We start from the raw sequence: 15680 nt of genomic DNA, 5'->3' as shown, positions 1-15680 counted from the left end.
ATAGCAACTAGTATTGTGCCCATAGAATACCCTAATACCCTTAGTAGATATTGCAGTCTAGGCAACAACTTTGCAAATACAGAACACCCATCAGATTGCACTTTGGTTCATATAAACCCCACAGCAGCATCAGACTACTGCAGGCCTAGAAAACCTTTAACCGGTCTAATGGAATATGGTCTTTGGTCCTAAAGCCTTCTCACTGATGCCACTATAGCCCCGACCCCTTACATCACAGTAGTAGGATTGAATCCAGCCCCTTACCTCTTGTTGTAGTGATAGAGAAGTATGAAGCTGTGAATCTTTATCCCTAAAGGCTTGCTGGCTGTCATCCTGTGATGGTGTGGCAGAATTTTCTGATTCAGACATCATATCCTGGTTTTCCTGAGCGATCATCTAGAGTCACAAGAGGATATTCATTATAAAGCGGATGTAACTAATGTGAAGAATACAGTAACACTTGAAAGACTAAGCTCAGTTGGTGTAGGGAGTCGTAGTGCATTTGAAGCTGTTCTACCAACGTGAAAGTGAATGTATCACTCAGATTTATATTTCACAGATTAAATCCAGATATGGCCAATGGTATAAGGTGTATAACGGCTTTACAACGCTATGATGATGATGATGATGATGATGTTGGTGGAGAGAAATATCAGTTTTGGAAGTCCATCATAAGCCAGCATCACAGCTGTCTGACTGTGGCTTGCCCTATGCTGAACATTCATGTGTATGGGGAGGATAGGAGAAATAACTGACAGCTGAATGATGGTTTGACCGCTCTTTCAAATCAACTGGTACCAGAAAGTTATACAGATTTTAATTTACTTCTATTTAAAAATCTTTAGACTTCCAGTACTTATCAGCTGCTGCCCGCTCTGCAGGAAGTGGTGTATTCTTTTCAGTCTGAGTGCTCTCTGCTGCCACTTCTGTCCATGTCAGGAACTGTCAAGAGCAGGAGAGGTTTTCTATGGGGATTTGCTACTGCTCTGGACAGTTCCTGACATGGACAGAGGTGGCAGCAAAAAGCACTATTACAGATTGGAAAAAATACATCACTTCCTGCAGGACACACAGTAGTTAATAAGTATGGGAAGACTGGAGAGTATTAAAGAGAAGTAAATTACAAATATAACTATATATACTTTTTGATACCAGTTGATTTGAGGGAAAAAAAACGTTTGGCAGAGTACCCCTTTAACATTTCTGTTGAACGAACACAAAAATATGTAAACATCTATAAAACACCACATTTTGCATGTTTCCTTGAATTATTACTTTACAGACAAAATACCTTTGGAGTATGTTGCTGCTCCAAGAATTGGTGACGTAGATGTTCCAGATTTTGCTGCTGTAAGTGTTCTGCGAGCTGATGGAACAGGGAGTTGTTCACAGAATCCGATACAAGAGGACTGAGGGGAAAATAAGGGAAATTAGGATTCAGAGGCTTGAAGACAACTGTAGCAATAGCATTGATCTTGTAGTGTCCTATGACGCAGCAGGCATTATGGAAAGTAGCTTGTGCTAACAGGATGTAGAGAAGATGCTGAGAGTTCCCGCCTTTATCACAATCTATTCTGCTCATAAGAAAAGCTATTCTCAAAGCAAATAAGTATGGAAAAGGTGAACAGATTGGTGACGGTCTAGGCCCTCATTAGCATACTTGGTCCATGTCAGGAACTGTCCAGAGTAGCAGCAAATCCCCATAGAAAACCTCTCCTGCTCTGGACAGTTCCTGACATGGACAGAGGTGGCAGCAGAGAGCACTGTGTCAGACTGGAAAGAATACACCACTTCCTAAATGACATACAGCAGCTGATAAGTACCGGAAGACTTGAGATTTTTATTTTTTAATAGAAGTAAATTACAAATCTCTGGCACCAGTTGATTTGAAATAATTTTTTGTTGAACTTCCCCTAAAAGAGGCTAAAAAGTCTAAAAAGTTTTTCATGACAACACAACTTTCATTTCTAGGGCTGCTATTTATTTACACATTAGTTTTGTCATGATGTCCTATATGGAAGAATTTTTTATGAATCCTTTTAGGAAATTCTTTGAAGCATGATCATACGGAAGAATACTTATAATAACCCAGAAGCTGCCCAAACACTGTGGCTGTCTCTACATGGCTACTAGTCACCCCTATTTAGTCCTTCTTAGAATTCCATGATGCGGTTGGTTATCCGCTAGGTATATACTGACTTTCTAGAACCCATGACGTTTCACTGTCAACATGCATCAGCAGCCTGTATGCCATCCAACAACATGAGCAGCTGTATTGTTACATAACAATAAAAATGTATATATATATATATATATATATATATATACTTAAAAAAGTACTTACATTTGTGGGGCATCCTTTTTTGAGTCCTCGTTCTGTGAATTATCCTCCCTAAAATCAAATCGGTCCATGAGTTTCTGAGGATAGAAAAAGAGTAATGCAAAGCACAATTACATGAATGCAAACTATGAACGATAACAGCAGTGATACTGGACAGCAGATGGACAGAGCTGCCAGAATTGGAGAAGTCACTGGCTAATTGAATAATTACCATTATGAATTATGCAACCCAGGGTGCAATAGAAAACACATATATGCTCATAAAATAACCTGAGTGAGGTCCCTAGCTGACTACTGAAATCATTAGGGCACATGACTCTTCATGCTTGGCTATGGCAGAATGTGGTTTTGACATTCTGTCAACATGACTGTATACCCATTGTAGCTATGTAGTGCAAGGCTGTATGATAATCTCTCCTTGTAATAGGATCTTTAGTTTTAACCCTTTGAGGACCAGGCCCAAAATGACCCAGTGGACCGCGCAAATTTTGATCTTAGTGTTTCCGTTTTTCCCTCCTCCCCTCCTAAGAGCTCCAGCACTCTCAGTTTTTTATCTACAGGCCATGTAAGGGCTTATTCGTTACAGGAATAGTTGTACTTTGTAATGGCGTCATTCATTTTCCCATAACATGTATGATGGAATCCCAAATATATTATTTATGAAGATATAAATTGATGAAATCGCAAAAAAGAATGCAATATGGTAACGTTTGGGGGGTTCCTGTGTCTACGTTATGCACTATATGGTAACAGCGACATGACACTATTATTCTATAGGTCAGCCCGAACACAACCATATGCAGGTTTACACAGATTCTCTAATGTTATATATTTTTTTTAAATGAAATCCTTTTTTTTGGCAATTAATTATAAATAAAATGGGACTATTGTGACGCTTATAACGGTTTTATTTTTTCACCTACGGGGCTGTATGGGGTGTCATTTTTTCCGCCATGATCTCTAGTTTTTATTAATACCATATTTGTGAAGATCGGACGTTTTGATCACTTTTTATTAATTTTTTTATATATATAATGTAACATAAAATCGGTAATCTGCGCACTTTTTCCCCTCTTTTCGTGTACGCCGTTTACCGGTCACAATGACACTTGTTATATTTTAATAGATCGGACAATTACGCATGCTACGGTATATTATATGTTTATCTATTTATTTATTTTTATATGTTTTATTTATATAATGGGAAAGGGGGGTGATTTCAACTTTTATTGGGGGAGGGGTTTTGGGGTAGTGTATTAGTGTTTTTAACTTTTTTTTTTTTACACATTTGAAGTCCCTTTGGGGGACTTGTACATAGATTAGTTTGATTTTTACACTGATGAATGCTATGCCATAGGCATAGCATTGATCAGTGTTATCGGCGCTCTGCTCATTGAGCCTGCCTGTGCAGGCTTAGAGTAGCAGAGCGCCGATCGGACCGCATGGAGACAGGTAAGAGACCTCCAGCAGTCCGTTATACCGATCGGGACCCCCGCAGTCACACTGCGGGGGTCCCGATCGGTAAGTGACAGGGGACTCCCCCTGTCACTTACACTTAAACGCCGCGGTCGCGCCGCGATCGCGCCGCGATCGCGGCGTTTAAGGGGTTAATGACACGCGGCAGCGCGATCGCTGCAGCGTGTCATTGCCGGTGAGGTCCCGGCTGCTCACTGCAGCCGGCCCCCACCTCCTATGAAGCGCGCTCCGCTCCGGAACGCGCTTCATAGCGGGAATAACACCCGTGACGTAAGGTTACGTCATGGGTCGTCTGGGGACAGACTTCCATGACGTAACCCTACGTCCAGGGTCGTCTAGGGGTTAAAGAGTCACTGTCGTATTTTTTTTTTTTTTTTGCAGAAATCAATAGTCCAGGCGATTTTAAGAAACTTTGTAATTGGGTTTATTAGCCAAATCTGCCATTATCTGCATGTAAAAAGCCTTTTCCCAGGTCCCCCCCTCCTTCCTCTTTTTCATCCACTCTGAAAAATCTGAAAATTGTGACTTGTTGCAGGAGACGTACCCTGTCTGCTCTAGGGAGAGGGGAGGGGGGAGGAGGAAGGAGGGAGTTAGCCGGCAGCAGAAAGCAGATAACAGAGGATTACAGGCAGGAGCTGGGTGACAGCTGTAATCTGAGCTCAGACAGGTCACTGGTGATGGTCACAGGAGATATCCCGTGAGGGATTTGTAGATTAACTCTTTGTTGTCCTGTTTTGGTCTTTTCTTTAGCTCTCTCCATAGGAGAACAATGAAGACAGGGGGGAGAGCTTCAAACTGCTTTTTCATGATAAAAATGCATTTTCCGGATAATAAACCCAATTACAAAGTTTCTTAAAATCGCCTGGACTATTGATTTCTGCAAAAAAAAAAAATTCACGACAGTGACACTTTAAGTCTAGTGGCCAAGTGATAACTGCAAGATTTTAGTATTACTTTATAATATAGAAAGTAAAATGGAAAAAAAAGCATCAACAAAAATTCTTAAAAATATGTTTCATAAAAAACAATGTAAACACTCCCTTTAACACATGTTCCAGGTCCATATAGGACTTTCCGATATACTGGAAACTGTATATATAATTGTTGGACAGGCCAACCAAAATATATTGGTGAAGAGGAAGGAACGTAATGAATTTAGGCTAGGCACGCCCACAAATACAATAGAAGATAGGTGATTTGACATTACCTTACATACCTTACTGAGAGATACACTTTGCTCCAGCGGATTGAGTGTGTTGGAGGCGGCAGCTGCGGCTGTAAGTTGGGCTGTAAGTGCCTGTAACTGCACCACTAGGCCGGCGTCCAGAGCCTGCAGAAGGGAGGGCTGCGGTTTCTGCTGCTGGACATGCAAAGACTGAACCAGCTGCTGAAGCTGAAAACATTAAGGAAAAAAAAATCATGTAAAACTGAGTAACAAAAACAAACAAAAACACTAGACCATTACGTTACAATGCATGAGGGTATATGCACACTACGGAAATCACACAGATAACTTCCAGTGGATTCTGTGTGTGTGTGTGTGCGTGCGCGTGTGTGTGTGTGTGTGTGTGTGCGTGCGTGTGTGTGAGCGACGGAATCCGCTGGAAGTTATCCGCGTGATAGCAAGTATTGGCACTCCTTTGTTTTTGGACCCCATTGACATTGACTTTTGGGGGCTCATATTTGTCATGTACAGCAATAACTTCTAGCATTGCCCTGGAAGTGGACACGCCCACTATGCTATTTCATAAGGAAAAAGGTAATATGTTCCCAAGTTCCCACTTGCTTTGTCGGCTCTGGTGTTTTTTCTTTCTTCTGCATTGGAGCAGGAGAACAAAACAGAACAGATCTGCCTGATCCACTGCACAATGGACACCAATGGTGCAAGATAGACCCTGTCGACTTAGGTTGTCAGGTCTCTGATGTGTCCATCATGTTACTGGACTTCATGTCATTTACTGGACAGAAAAAGAAAAAAAAAACACAGCTTGCAAAGTTTTTGACCTATAAATTAAACGGAATCTGTGACAGATGCCCTCAATGGAACCTCCAACACAGTTGTGAACAAACGTGACTTGTGTGATTCATAATATTCAATTCTACTCAATCACCACTAGAGGGCAGGCATAAACCTCTAAACAAGAGTTAAAACATGACATGTGCCTAAAAGGTAACGTAACGTATAGGTTAATCTACGCACACATGTATGAGGATAATACACTGATACAATCCTTAGCATGAAAGTGAACACGCTCATACCTGTTGTCCCTGAGGACTTTGTAAAATCTGTGCCACTGCTGCAAGGGTATCTGTATTGGTTATCTGTGCAATCCACGGATCAGGTATGCCTTGAACAACATTTGCTGGGGTAACAGGGGTTGCTGGAGTACCTAGTAACAAAAAGCAATGTCAGATCAGATTGTAAACAACAGCAGAGTTGCCTTCACACAAGCAATACTATAAACTACTAACAGTACTAAAATATTATGCTGCATTGCAACAATGTGAATTCAACATGGAGTACAAAGGAACCATTATAACTGAATACTATATAACCATAAAACAGGGTAATGATGCAAAAATAAAAATGTCCAACCAGACTAGTGATCAATACATACATCTTCTGGCCAATGACTATACCACAACCATCAGAAAACACAAACAACTGCTTAAAGGGGTTGTTCACCACATCAACTGGTGCCAGACAGTACAAGAAATTTGTAATTTACTTCTATAAAAAAAAAATCTACAGTCTTCCCGTACTTTTTAGCTGCTGTACGTCTTGCAGGAAGTGGTGTATTCTTTCCAGTCTGACACAGTGCTCTCTGCTGCCACCTCTGTCCATGTCAGGAACTGTCCAGAGCAGTAGCAAATAATAATATTAATAATAATAATTTTTATTTATATAGCACCAACAGATTCCGCAGCACTTTACAATTCTGGGGGTACATACATAGACAAAAAATCAGACATTACAGAGATATACATATAATTATCCATACAGTACATGAGGAGTAAGGGCCCTGCTCACATGCATGAGCTTAAAGACTATTAGGAGGGGGCCTGAAGCAAAAAGGTAGAGAGGCAAAGTGCTTTATTGTTATAGAAATCCTCTCCTTAAAGGGGTACTCCAGTAGGGCTCTTTTTTGCTGGGATCGGGGAGGAGGTGGCCGAGGGAAAAGACGTCCACTCACCTCCCCGGTTCCAGCGGCGGGTCCCATGACGTGACGTCTTAGGTCCGTTCAGCCACTCAGTGAAGGAGGCAGGATCCGTTTCAAGTCCGCTCAGAACCCGCCTCTGTCACTGAGACGTATCGTCTCGGGCCCGCGTCGGACGCCCGGAAGCAGCCGGGAACCGGGCACCGGACCCGGCGCTGGAACCGGGGAGGTGAGTGGACGTCTTTTCCCTCGGCCACCTCCTCCCGGTCCCAGCTAAAAAGTGCCCCCCCACTGGAGTACCCCTTTAGTATTGAAACAGAAATCCTCTCCTGCTCTCTAGACTGGAAAGAAAACACAACTTCCTGCAGGACATACAGCAGCTCATAAGTAAGACTGATAAGACTTGAGATTTTTTTTTTTTTTTTATAGAAGTAAATTACAAATCTCTGCCAATTTTTGGAACCAGCTGATTTAAAAGAATTTTTTTTGGGGGGTGAACTATGCCTTTAAGGCCTAAGATGACAAGAGAATACAAAACTACCATCAATAATTTACTAAATAAAGCCCATACCTGGTGTGTTGCTGACAGCTGCTGCAGTACTAGGCAGGACAGGTGTGACAACAGGGGGCAGGATGCCAGCAGCCATGTCAAGAAGCGGCTGGATAATCTCACTCTTGAACACGTTATTCTTCTGCCATAGGTTTAGCACTCTTACAATTTTGCTCTGTATGCAGACAAGAAACATAAACACATTAAATATCAAAGAAACCAATACATCAAGTTATCATAACTGTTGAACAATAACCCCCCCCCAGAAGGGACCCCATTTTGGAAACTATAACCCTCGGGATTCATATAGGGGCTTAGCGACTATTTGGACCCAACAACTGTTTGACAAAGCTTTTCAGCATCAGGCCATGAAAAATGATATATTTTTTTTTCCAGTAGTGTGTTGCTGCATCGTATTCTAAAGGCCATAACTTTTTTTATTTTTTGGCTGACGGGACTTTTTTGTGGGATAAGGTCTTATTTTTATTGGTACATTCGACCCTTTTAGAGGCAATATTACCAAAATCAGTACATGGCTTTTTTTGTTGTTTTTATTTATTTTTTTTGTTTTAATCGGGTGGGTCACATATCTTATCCTGGGTCATCAAAAATGATTGGACGCAAAATTGCTACCCTGGTAATATGGAGCCACAGTGGAGGGAATCGTCACATGGCCAATATAAGTAAAGGGGTACTTAGCATGCAAATTGTTTTTGTAGATCTGTGGCTGAAAATGTCTGCGCTGTGTGGACTTGGACTAATACCTTTACACACAGGCAGAAGAGTCACCCTCGATAAAGCAACAAGCGAAACGTGCGTCGGGTGTACGGTGAGGTGGATACATGAACTAAGGACACGTATGGGTAATGTTATATTATAGGAAGATGGTATTTATTTATCTTTATATACTCACTGTGAGTTATATTTATCTATTGTATGTAGTACCAGCCCAGTGCCCAGTACATGTATAGGTTCATCATTTTGTATTTTGCTCTGTGACGGTATATTTTTTATATATAAGAACCTTGTTAATCCACCGTTTTTATGGGGATTTGTATTAGCTCTAGCCCCCTTGTGATGTATCTGTTTTTAAACAATTTCACTTTCTGATATGTAAACAATAAAGTAAATTTATATATACTGGTCTTGCATCCGTTATAAATTCTTTTTCGGTTTTGTGTTACACAGGCAGAAGAGTGTATCAAACACTTAATATACCTTGTCATCCGCTGGGCAGCGATACAAATTCTGAAAAGTGTTAATTATGTTATTGCTAAACCGCGGAGCGAACAAATCCTTGTCTTGACCAAACTGATGCCTGGACTGTCGAACGATGGAATCGATAACATAGAGACCGGGTACTTTGTATTCAGGTTTACACTACAGTAAAAGAAAAAAAAGAGAAACATTAAAGGGAAGGAAAAAAAAGAAGGAAAACAGGGCACAGGTCATATATTTATCAGTGGTCAATAGTAACCGAGTAAAATTATTTCTAATTTCATAAATAAAAAAATAAAATAATTAATAATTTTGTAAATGTATCATTTACTTTATACAGGTTTTTTTCTTGGGAGAAAAGAGCGTTTAAAGTTGGGAGAGTGCATCACCAGGAAAAGTATATAGATGTATTGGGCAGGATGAAAGAGCTGGCGCTAGCCTCAAGAAGGTGAGCATGCTGTAGTTAAGTAGTTGAAACCCTTAGCAGGCTGTACATTTTTTTTTTTTTTTGCAGAAATAAATAGTCCAGGCGATTTTAAGAAACTTTGTATTTGGGTTTATTAGGCAAATATGCCATTATCTGCATTCAAAAAGACTTTCCCCAGCCCCCCCCCTCCTCTCACCCACTGCTCATTATCAGGAAATCTCAACTCTTTTACATCATTCTTGCCCTTTGTAATCTATGGAGGGGGAGGGGGGAGGAGGGAGAGCAGAGAACAAAGGATTACACAGTGGGACCTGTGTGAAAGCTGGTATTCAGACGTCAGAGAGGTCAGTGCTGACTTCAGAGGAGATAGCCTGATGATGTAACTGTAAATTAACTCTTTGTTGTCCTGTTTTAGTGCCTCATCTCGCTCCACCCCTCCCCTCTCTATTGAAAATGATGAAGACAGGGGGGAGAGCTTCAAACTGCTTTTTCATGATAAAAATGCTTTTTTCAGCTAATAAACCCAAATTCAAAGTTTCTAAAAATCACCTGTACTATTGATTTCTGCAAAAAAAATGTAAACGACAGTGACACTTTAAGTCTCATAAAACCCTTTTAAACTGCACCCCCTTTAACAAAGCCCTTGGCCTAAGGATGCAATCACACTACAATTCTGCCATCTGATGCAGGGATCCGCCAGTACTCAGGTGTCGATGTATCTGTGCATAAACTGTCGTAGACCCCATTTACACCTATGGCTGAAATGTAATCAACTAATGACTATGTGTGGGCCATTCCCTGCACGTATATGAGTTGTCACTTGGACTCAAAAGTGTAACAAACCGTGCTTTTTTGAGTAGGAGTAAAAACGGCTATAAATGCAGGAAATTACCCAAATGTAGTCTCTAGGTGACTGTCTGAGTCATAGGAGTAAACGGGTCTGTGCACAGATACGTCAGCACGTCGATGGGTTGGTGATCCTTGCATCTTTGGATATAAGAATTGTGGTGTGAACCCTGCCTAAGATTTGGTAGGTTTACCAAATAAAATGAACTCTGGCAGAAAATAAGCCTGTGTTCTCTGCAAGATTTCAAGGGACAAGATAAACACAGACAGGGAAAAGCAAACAGCAAAAAAAATTACCTTCTGGATAAATTTCTCAACACTCTGAACAACATGCTTGTAGAACTGAAAAAAAGAAAAACATAGAAGTAAATAATCAGGCAGTTATTCTAAGAAATCACAATGAGTGTTACAAAAGGGCAAATTTATCAGCAGATAAACAGGTATTTGCTTTTCTTTCAGATGTATACATGAAAGAGTTAGGGTCCTATTACAGGGGCCGATTGCGGTCTGATCATTTTAGTAAACAAGCGCCGATCTGCTAGATTAGCGCTTGTTTACTGGACCTATTAGAAGGCCTGATAATCGGGCAATTGGACATCATTAGCAATGTCCATGCAGCCCTTGCCCAAACACCTGACCCCTTACCTCTTCCCGGTCTTCTCTCCTGCGCTTCGCAGTAACCCGGTCGCGGCGGTAACAGCGTCTGAGCGGCCTGTCAGCCGATAGGACGCTTAGACACTGCAGTCGCCTGTAAGCAGTATAGCACAGGAGCGAAGGCTGGGAGCGCTGAGAGGTAAGGTATCAGGTGTTTGGGCAATTGTCGGCCGCATATTGACAGTACACAAAGTGATGTGCGGTCGACACCCGATGATTTTAGGTCCAAGCCTAAACCAACAATCAGACAATGATCGTTTCATCGACTGATCATTAACTCTATTAAACAGAGCGATAATCAGATGAATCAATAGGGTAAGTGTTATAGGGCCCTTGAACTCAAAATGGAGTAGCTATACAGCTTGTAATGCATCAAATGTATCAACCCCTTCCTGCACAGCACTGTAATAGTACAGCACAGGGAGTGGGTAGCTCTCGCACCGCATCACTATCACAGTGCAGGGAAGGAGCTGGCTCACAGACAACGACCACAACATTCCCAGTGTCAGCTGTAACATACAACTTACACCCTGCTGCATAATCTGGGAACAGATTCAAAAGGCTAGGTTCCCACACTATTGAAATTGAGAGGATGGACGTCATTTAATGTCAAATAATTATAGTTATTTTAAAACAACAGCCAATACTTGCCATTAAATGACGGCCATCCACTAAATTTCAACAGTGTGGGAACCTAGCCTTGAATTGGTGATGGGGATGGCCCTGGTACTACTCCCCCATCATCTGAGGGGGAGCAGATGATGGGAGGAGTAGTACAGTGTATATGTGTCTCATAGCACCGAGCAGGGAGGGAAGGGGAGGTAGTTAGATGCACAGGAACCTCGCTCTCTCCCTGCTTCATGCCCTCCAAATGTACTGATTGAATACATCTATGGAATACTTTGGGGAGCAAGGACACTGTATTCAATGTATTCAATCAATAAAACATACTGTACATTACATTACTTTTTACATAGACATCCATAGAAACAATACAGTACCATAGAGTTCTACATATACTGCGCCCCCTGCTGGACACTCCATAGGAATTACAATTGATTCGTGACATCATGGTTTTTGAGAGAATTTGAAGACTCCCTGATCTACTAAATTAATGGAAATAGTAGTATATGTGCATTTCCCATAATTAATGTACATTAGGAATTTGTCTAATAACATATTAAAAAATACTTTTGGCCAAACTTCTCCTTAACTACCATTCCCACGGCACTATAGAAATTAATAAAGTAACCCACTGAGAATAGACTTCAGAATAGAAGGAATACAATGCCTCACCTTTATGGCTTTGATGGCAGCCTTAGTGATCTGTGTCATTTTAGCCTTGGAAATAGGAGGCTTGTAGTCATTCAGCGAGTATAACTATAAAGAGAAACAAAAAGCAATTATAAGAACAACTAAGTTGTAAACAGATATCATTCACTTCTATTAAACATATGGCTCAGCTGACAATGTTTATGGCGGCCTATAAATGCTCTCCTCAGATAAATTATGTCGGTGATTATGTTTGGGGAGATGACTGTCGGCTGAACCAAGGTAAAAGTGTATGGCCGATTCTGAGTTAGGGTTTTATTGGATGAAGCGATTTTTAACAATTAACGATAAATGTTCACTTAATCGTTTGCATTTATCGTTAACCTGAAATCATTCACCATATTACACAGAACGATCGTTTACTCCATCTGATCCCAGCAAATGAAGGAACGATGTGGAATTACACCGAACGATTAGTGAACAAATGTGGAATTACAGCGAGCGAATAACGACGAGTCAGCACCAAAAGAACGATGAACGATATCTCGTTGGCTGTTTGACCGCTGCCTGCATTCCCAAGGAACGATTAAAGTTTAAATTTGAACGATATAACAATAATCTTCCTGTGTAATAGGGTCCTTACTCATATACATGTAAAAAAGCTAAAGCGATGCAGAATCTGATAGCGCTAAATAAATATTAATATTATTGTCCAATTCTGAACTGTCTGACATCTCTAATATCTGGCAAACATTGGTCTACTAGCCGCTGCTCCCACCTAGCCAGAATCCTGCTCCAGACTGATGAGGGGCAACACCCCAAAACAGCTGTCTGTGGGTAGATACCTGGCTTTGGCATCTCCCTGGTCATATCATCAGACTTGTAACTGAGTTGGATAATGACTGAAGGGACCCATTACTATGGTGGTTTTGGTGGTCTCCATACAGGAGCCATCCCCTTTGCTATGCCCTTCCCTGCAGGGGTATCTGGCTAGTCCTGTGTTTTGAAACTCGTAATGGAGGCTCCGCAGATTTTTTTTGCATATCTCTGACATCTGATACGTAATGTGTACTGGGGCTATCCCATTCTCAGCCAACAGTACAGGATGGCAGGAAGAAGGGTCAGGCCTCCTGACAAGGTGAACAATATCCGTGACGTCTGTGAAAAACATGGATTCCTTCTAATGGCCAATCACCATCCGCACCAGGACGTGTCCTATTTTGTCACTGAATGGATTGTGGATCAGTGAAAAAGCAGAATGTGTGAATAGCACAATATAAATCAGTGGGCAATAACTTGATCTGTGACCATGGATCTGCAATCACAGACAACATAGCGGGACGTATGAATAACGCCTAAGGCTTCAAAGGTGTTGGACACTTTTTAGTAAAACTCTTCAGTGTATTCTATTAGTAATAACTTACAGCAGCTCTGTGTGCCCTACAGATATCAGACGCCCCTCCTGCTCTGTATGCCGAAATGTGATCCCACCCATAATGTGGCTTTGCATGGAGGAGGGGAGTCTGATATCAGCGCTATGGGGCACACGGGGAGCTATTGTAAGTGCAGCAGAACCTTCACTGACCACCGCTCCGCTCTGTAAGTGGTGGCCAGGCTGCTGACATCATTGCCTCTCTGCACTAGGTGGTTAGGATGTTACGGAGTGTGATCTATGCAGATTACAGGAAGAGAAGCCTTAAGATTATATTCCCATAATGTAAAAATAAGGGAAAATAACGCAATTATTAAAAGGGTATTCCACTGAAACATAACTTTTGACATGTTGCTGCACAAGGTGAGACTAGCAATTAACAATTCCTTCCATACTTGTTTTTATCTATTCAGTCTTATTCCCCCTGTTCTGAGCTGCTGCTTTCTGCTGAAGACACAGAAATCTGTGTGTGAGCTTTTCTTTCTGTCTCTCCCTCCTCCACCCTCCCCTCTGAGATGGCTGATGTACACAAGCCCCTGACTGGCTGTCTCTGCAACAATGTAGCTTCTTTGTAATGCTGGACAGCCTTACTAGAAGTATAACCAGAAACTGACGTGCTAATAAATTATTCTGTTTTGCAGACATTGTAAACCCTCATGATTGGCCCTTTCTGCAATTTCCCACCTAGCTAAAGAGTATGACCTCCCATCTACGGCATAGTATCGATACCTCCAGATAAAACACTACATGACCACATTATTTGCTACAACTACCGTTTTAATCCCACTGAATTTGAGTGTCTGTCTAGAGCCAAATTTGCAGCTGCTCTGGAAAGTTTCTGACATGGACAGAGGTGGCAGCAGAGAGCACTGTGTCAAACTGGAAAGAAAATACCACTTCCTGCAGGACATACAGCAGCTGATAAGTACTGAAAGACTTGAGATTTTTAAATAGAAGTAAAATACAGATCTAAATAACTTTCTGACACCACTTGATTTGAAAGAAAAAGATTTTTGCTGGGTAACCCCTTTAACCCCTTAATTTTCAGTTTTGCGTTTTTGTTTTTCCTCTTCGCCTTCTAAGACCCATACCTCTTTTATTTGTTCATCTACAGGGCCATGTGAGGTATTGATTCTCAGGAACAGGTGTACTTTGTAATGGCTTCTTTCAATCCACCATAAAATATATGTCACAACACCCAAAATACCATTTATAGGGTGAATTTGGGACAAAAGATGCAATTTCGCAAAGTTTGGGGGGGGGGGGGGGGGGGTTCTGACTTAACGTTATGTTCTTTACTGTAAAACCGACATGCTATATTTCTTGTATAGGTTGATCTGAACACAGCGATATGCATTTTACATAGCTTTTCTAATGTTTTACTATTTTTATCAGCAGTAAAACTTTTTTTTTTTGCACATAGGTGTATTTATAATGGCTCTATTGTGACTAATAGCGCTTCTATTTTTTTTTTACCTACAAGGTTGTATGGGGTGTCATTTTTTGCGCTACGATCTCTAGTGTTTATTAGTATCATATTTGTGTAGATCGGACGTATTGATCACTGTTTATTCATTTTTCAATATTTAAAATTTAATGAAAAAAATCAGCAATCCTGGTGTTTTTCACCGCTTTTTGTTTACGCCGTTCACCGTGTGGGAATAATATTGTTTTATTTTAATAGATGGGACGATTACGCACGCTACGGTATATTATATGTTTATTTTATTATTTTTATGGGTTTTATTTATAAAATGGGAAGGGGGGTGATTTAGACCAGGGGTCCTCAACTGACAGACCACAGTCCGAACCCGGACCATGGAGGCCAGCCGTCCGGACCCCTGCTGCAGCTCTGCTCTCTGCACAGTATTTATGAGCGCTCGTAACGAGCGCTCATATTTACGGTGCGGCGGCGGCAGCAGTGACAGAGTGAGAGAGCCATTGGCTCCCTCCCTGTCAGTCTCTCTTGTGGCCGCAGCGGTCACAAGAGGCCGCAATTCCCTTCTGGTGTCGGCGCTCGAGTGACGTTACTGCGCCAGGACAGGGGAGAGTGGCCTCTTGTGACCGCTGCAGTGCGGCCACAAGAGAAGAGGAGACGGCGGACCAGGGTGAGTATAAGTGTTTTTTTTTTTTTTAATGTCACATGCTGTATGGGAAGGGGAGAGTGCACAGGGGGGCTATATGGGAGGGGGAGAGCGCACAGGGGGGCTATATACTATAGGGGTGAGCGCACAGGGGGGCTATATACTACAGGGGGAGAGCGCACAGGGGGGGGCTATATACTACAGGGGGAGAGTGCACTGGGG

At 41.6% G+C, this 15680-nt stretch overlaps 1 protein-coding gene across 8 annotated transcripts in view; it reads right to left on the bottom strand.

Annotated features, from left to right (window-relative positions):
* SCAF8 (SR-related CTD associated factor 8) overlaps positions 1 to 15680 on the bottom strand; it is a 128193-nt gene that overhangs the window by 76308 nt on the left and 36205 nt on the right. For 5 of the 8 annotated variants that reach the window (XR_011360268.1, XR_011360269.1, XM_069954910.1 and 2 more), the window contains 10 exons: positions 11967 to 12050; positions 10314 to 10358; positions 8744 to 8905; positions 7547 to 7700; positions 6581 to 6670; positions 6077 to 6207; positions 5025 to 5210; positions 2345 to 2418; positions 1292 to 1409; positions 265 to 396 (listed from right to left, as the gene is read on the bottom strand). Coding sequence is in view for 6 of the 8 variants with exons in the window: in XM_069954910.1 (XP_069811011.1) it covers positions 265 to 396; positions 1292 to 1409; positions 2345 to 2418; positions 5025 to 5210; positions 6077 to 6207; positions 6581 to 6670; positions 7547 to 7700; positions 8744 to 8905; positions 10314 to 10358; positions 11967 to 12050 (1176 nt within the window). In the remaining 2 variants the exon portion in view is untranslated. The remainder of the gene's footprint in view (positions 1 to 264; positions 397 to 1291; positions 1410 to 2344; positions 2419 to 5024; positions 5211 to 6076; positions 6208 to 6580; positions 6671 to 7546; positions 7701 to 8743; positions 8906 to 10313; positions 10359 to 11966; positions 12051 to 15680) is intronic. The other 3 variants (XM_069954911.1, XM_069954913.1, XM_069954914.1) reach the window with 3 other exon arrangements.

Source organism: Dendropsophus ebraccatus, chromosome 15, assembly GCF_027789765.1.
Source record: "Dendropsophus ebraccatus isolate aDenEbr1 chromosome 15, aDenEbr1.pat, whole genome shotgun sequence".
Classification (NCBI taxonomy): Eukaryota; Metazoa; Chordata; class Amphibia; order Anura; family Hylidae; genus Dendropsophus; species Dendropsophus ebraccatus.
The sequence above is the reverse complement of the archived record's forward strand: the minus strand, read 5'-3'. Positions and strand labels throughout refer to the sequence as shown.